At 20.0% G+C, this 5,655-nt stretch overlaps 1 protein-coding gene across 1 annotated transcript, besides 1 other annotated feature; it reads left to right on the forward strand.

The window, feature by feature from the left end:
* Nucleotides 1-362: 362 nt before the first annotated feature.
* PGAL8A_00323100 (hypothetical protein) lies at nt 363-908 on the forward strand (the record flags this gene model as incomplete). The annotated part of the gene is made up of 1 exon (XM_028672256.1): nt 363-908. One exon carries the CDS (start codon nt 363-365, stop codon nt 906-908), a length of 546 nt encoding a protein of 181 aa, XP_028528826.1.
* Nucleotides 909-1,450: 542 nt separating this feature from the next.
* Nucleotides 1,451-3,116: a repeat region.
* The last annotated feature ends 2,539 nt before the right edge of the window (nt 3,117-5,655 follow it).

The following is a 5,655-nucleotide window of genomic DNA, read 5'->3' on the forward strand; positions in this document are numbered from 1 at the left end:
TCATTGCCGGCCGGCCGGCCGGCCGTCGCCGGCTTTTTTTTTCCCTCCCGCATCCGATATTCGTGTGCTCGTACGGTCAGCGGAGGCGACGCTCGTTAAAAAAAAAAAAAAAAAATAATACAAAAAAAAAAAGTACCACTTACATGTGTATAATTAATTATAACAAATTTAATTCTAAATAAAAATAGAAAATGTAAAAAGGACTTGAAAAAAAAAAAAAAAAAAAAAGAGAACTAAATAGAAAAAATAGATAAGAGAAATTCTATTTCTCGTATTAAATTATTTTTTTTTAAAATTAAATTGTGTGATATATATATTCTATTAAAAGATAATTACCGTTATTTCTACATAAAATAAAAAAAATGTCTAGCAGATTATTAAAAAAATTCTTAAAAGAGAAAAATAGAGATGAAATAAATAAAATAAGTGAAACAGTCAAAGGTCAATCTATTAAATTAAAAAAAAAGAAAAACTTTTTTAAATATTTAGAAGATTCAGTTACATCTGAAAATTCTAATGAAGAAAATAATAATGAAGAAAACAATAATGAACAAAATAATAATGAACAAAATAATAATGAAAAGAGATTAGATGATTATGAAAGAACCAACACAATAGAAAAATCTAGTCTTCTAGAAAATAGTAATAAAAGTATTAGTGATAAAAATAAACAAGATATATATAAAGAAAAAAAAAAATATAAAATTAGTGAAGAAATTAATATTGTGAAAGAAGATTTAGAAAACCAAGAAAAGACTAATAGAACTAGTAAAAAAAACAAAAAAAAAAAAAAAAAAAAGAATATAGATGAAGAAATTTCAAGTATATTGAATAAAATAAATAAAGAAGAAAAAAAAGGACAAGAAGAAAAAAAAGAAAAAGAAAAAGAAAAAGATAAAAAAAAATAAAAAAAAAAAAAAAAAAAAAAAAAAAAAAAAAATGAATTCTAAGTTAGACAAATAAAGAAGAAATATATAAAGTTTTAAGTGAAGAACAAAATTCAAATTACAGCAATAAAGTATTGAAATTTTATATTAACTCCATGAAATAATAGTAAGACAACATGTACGTATGAAATACTTTTGTAATTTCTTTTTTCTTAAATTAATAATTTTAATGAATTAAGAAAATGACTATATCACATAAAAAAGTATCAAAATAAATATATTGGTTGGTAATTCAAAAAAAAAAAAAAAAAAAAAAAAGGTAAAATAATTTAAATGTTTTTAAAGAAATATTATCAATGTAAATTTGAAATGAGAAAAAATTAACTGTAAGTTGAAATATTTTTTAATATTATTTTTAAGAATAATATAAACAATTAAATTTTAAATATATAATAAATAAAAAAAAAATAAACAATAAATTATACAATGAAGTTATATTTACAAGAAAATTAAAGGAAAAATAACTTAAAATGGGATTTTATAATAAAAAAAAAAAAAAAAAATTATACAAGTAGCAATAGATCATCATTCACGTTTTATGGTGACTAATATAACTAATAAAACACCTAATTCTATGGACGCAATTAACATTATAAAGAAAACATGGATACCCATATTTGGATGCCCTATAAGCATTTTAACAGATAGCGGTTCAATTTATACTAGTCAAGAATTTCATGACTATATTACAAAAGAATTACAGGGTAAATGGTATCATACCAACGCATATTATCCACAAGGAAACGATATAAATGAAAGCTCTCATAAAAGCTTAGATTATATCATTAAAACTTTATATGAAGAAAAAGATCTACCTTTTTGTAGAAATAGTACAAAATGCAGTACTAATATGTAATAATACACCTCATGGAGCTATAGGAGAAACACTCTATTTTGCTATGTTTGGAATAGATTGTATCTGTCCAGAGTCTGCAAAATTAGTACGAGAAGCAACCTCTGAAATGAGGGTTATATACTTAAACGATAAATGGAAAAACATACATGAAGATGTTAATGAAATCAAAAGAAAACCTATAATTGAGAATAAAAATATTAAGGTTTAAGATATTATCTCATACGAATTATCCGAATACCAAAGGAATAAAATTAAGAAATATAGTAGGAATATACAATATAAACCATATTAGTCATTTCCTCATAGAGTAGCTAAAATTGAAAGCAGAATTATGAAAGCATTACTTATATATTATAGAGGTAAAGAAGTACAAATTCCAATGTCAAAAATAAAATTGTTGAGTAACAAAACCAGGGAAATATATGAAAGGCAACTGCATAATTTAATACAAGTTACAAATAAGAATAAAAGGAAATTAAATCTGACGCATAATTTGAAGTCTAAGGATTACCTAGATATTCATAAAAGGAGGAGTATCATAATGTGTGATATCAACGATAATCAGGACAAGCAAATTGAAAAAGGAGTACAAAAAGGAATTGATGTAATAAAACAATACAAAAATAATAAACTTTATGTAATAACAATTACTTTCCCATGGTTGTGGAGTATGGTTAATAAAAGGGCTAGTTAAATGAAGAATACGAAGCTGGTCACATACACACAGACAAAAAAAAATTGATGATTTTTTTTTTGTTTGTACTTTTTTTTAAAAAAAAGTACAAATTCTGTTAGGAATAAAATTTGATAAAAAAATTGATTAAAAAATCAATTAGAAAAATATTTGTTACCAATAAATAAATATTAAAAAAAAAAAAAAGATTTTTTTTTTTAGGAATGAATTATGATTTTAATGAATTTTGTAAGAGAAAGTTTTATACACATAGCAATGAAATTTTCATGTAATTAATATTTGTATAATTTTTGATATTTGCAAATAATTGTTTATGTTTATTAATTCAACATCAATATATATTAATTGCTGAATGTAACTCATAATAAATAAACTAGTAATTTACAATTAATTAATAATTAATTTTTAATAAGAATAAATATTTTTATTAAAGTAAACAAATGCCTATTGAAATTAAAGAATGCTGAATTAAGTAAATTACGTAACTAAGGATCACTCATTCAAAACATATAAAATATATACAAATACATCAAAACCGTAGAGGTAACTCTACATGCTCTTTATTAATTCGCTTATTCAGTACTCTATCAAAGTAGTCGAACACCCAGTTAATAAACCACCAATACATAATAATAAAATTTTTATGTTTGTAATATTTATATAATTTAATGTGTCTCATTAATTGCCTATGTTTGTTAACTTGAAAGCAGCGGATTTGAGTTCCTAAACATTATTCATAACATTATAAATCATATATATGAATTAGGAGTTAATGTTCAATTAGGAATTAAATTTTTAATAAAAGCAGAGATTTTTATTAATGTAAATAAATATCTTTTAAAAACAAGGAATGTTCAATGAAGTAGACTATATATAAAACAGTTTAATAGTTCATAGCATTGAAAAATTATGTATAAATTCACTAAATTAGTAGAGAAAACTATAAATGCTCTTTATTAATATGTCTGTTCAATGCTCTAGAAATGTCAATGGATAGAAAATTAATAAATCATTTATATTAAGGTGATTTTATAACGAATAAAATTAGTAGTTATTGTTATACATGTTTTTCATTAATTTGATTATTCATTATACTATTAATTTATTTGAAGGGACAATTAATAAATTAATCATCTTTAATAAAAAAATTTAATTTCTGTATTTTTAATTTTTTCGTTTTATATACAAGGTATTAAGAAGATATATATATGTACATGCTGTAAATGAAGTTCTCTGTAAAAAATGTAATTCTCTTGAGTTCACAACTATGTATATATATTTTTTTTATATTTTTAGCTAGATTTGCTTCTAACAAAAAAATTTTATAAATTCTCAAATTTCTCATTTTTGCAGATTTACGTCACAACTTTTATCTGACAGTGTTGATAATTCATTTCATTAACCACCTTATTCACTGTATTTCTTATTTTTATTTAATTAATCAAAAAAAGAAAATTTAGATTAATGGTAGCTGTTACTTAATGTTGTTATTAGAATTAAGGAATTATTCTATTTTGTATGAAATTATTACTTATTTAAATTGGAAAAATCTATTAAAATTAAAAAAAAAAAAGTTAATTATGATAAAATTAAAATTTCACTTCAAAAAATTAAGATAACATAATAAACAAATTGAACATTGGATTATAAGTTGTAAATAAGATATTACAACATATATAGTTACATAAGTTATATTATTTAAATTTTTTTAAAGATGTAATTAATGGTAATTTTATACATATTTCATTTATTCAATTATTACAATTTACTATTAAGATTGATATATTGGCATAAAAGTATTAACAAAGCTACTACTATATATTGATGGAAAATAAAAATTAAACTATTAAATGATATTATTAAAAATAAATGTAAACATTTTTATAAAAATAAATGGAATATAAACATAAAAATTACAATAAGAAAAATATTATATAAAATTTTATGTTTAAAATTTTTTTGTATCTTATTTTAATGATTCTTTTAAAATATAAAGTTGAAATACAAGTAATATATATATTATATATCCTCTTTTTTGAAAAACTATATTATTTTATTTCTTTTTTTTTTTTTTTGGTTAATTGAATAGATTTTATTGTATTTATATAATAAAATATTATATTTTTTATATATTTAACAGATACGTAAATTATAGAATATGCAAATGGATAATAAATTATCTTTCTGATATATAAATTGATAAGAATGAAATAAAGTTTCATTTAAATTAGAATAGAGACATCTTTGTATTAAGTTAACAAAAAGCAATATTTTAAAAATTATCTACAAGTAAATCCTTCATTTTATTTATACATCAGATTAATTTACAAAACATAAAACACATACATTTAAAATACATAACAAATTTTAGAAAGAAAACTAAGGAATATTTCATTTTGAGTTATGCTATTCCTCATCTTTAATGAAAGTAGCAATATATAAATATNTTTTCTTAATTTTATTTTGGAGAATAATGTGCAGACTACTATAGAATGTATATTTTTATTTTAAGATAAAATGTAATATTAAGGAAATTACATTTTAGTTAATTGAATAGATTTTATTGTATTTATATAATAAAATATTATATTTTTTATATATTTAACAGATACGTAAATTATAGAATATGCAAATGGATAATAAATTATCTTTCTGATATATAAATTGATAAGAATGAAATAAAGTTTCATTTAAATTAGAATAGAGACATCTTTGTATTAAGTTAACAAAAAGCAATATTTTAAAAATTATCTACAAGTAAATCCTTCATTTTATTTATACATCAGATTAATTTACAAAACATAAAACACATACATTTAAAATACATAACAAATTTTAGAAAGAAAACTAAGGAATATTTCATTTTGAGTTATGCTATTCCTCATCTTTAATGAAAGTAGCAATATATAAATATTAAAAGATGATATCAACAATATTTATTTAATACTAAATAAAACAAGTAGAAAATTAAAAGCTAAATAAAATAAAAATGATAAAATATATAAAATTTAGTTTAACAAGCTTCTTCTGTGAGCATTTAAAAGTAAATAAGATACTACATTTTCAAAAAAATAAAAAGTCCATAATTACCTTATATAAATTCTTTTTCCTATTAATATTTTTATATGTATTTATATTTTTCTTATTTTTTTACCTTT

This window comes from Plasmodium gallinaceum, assembly GCF_900005855.1.
Source record: "Plasmodium gallinaceum strain 8A genome assembly, contig: PGAL8A_v1_91, whole genome shotgun sequence".
In the NCBI taxonomy this organism is placed as follows: Eukaryota; Apicomplexa; class Aconoidasida; order Haemosporida; family Plasmodiidae; genus Plasmodium; species Plasmodium gallinaceum.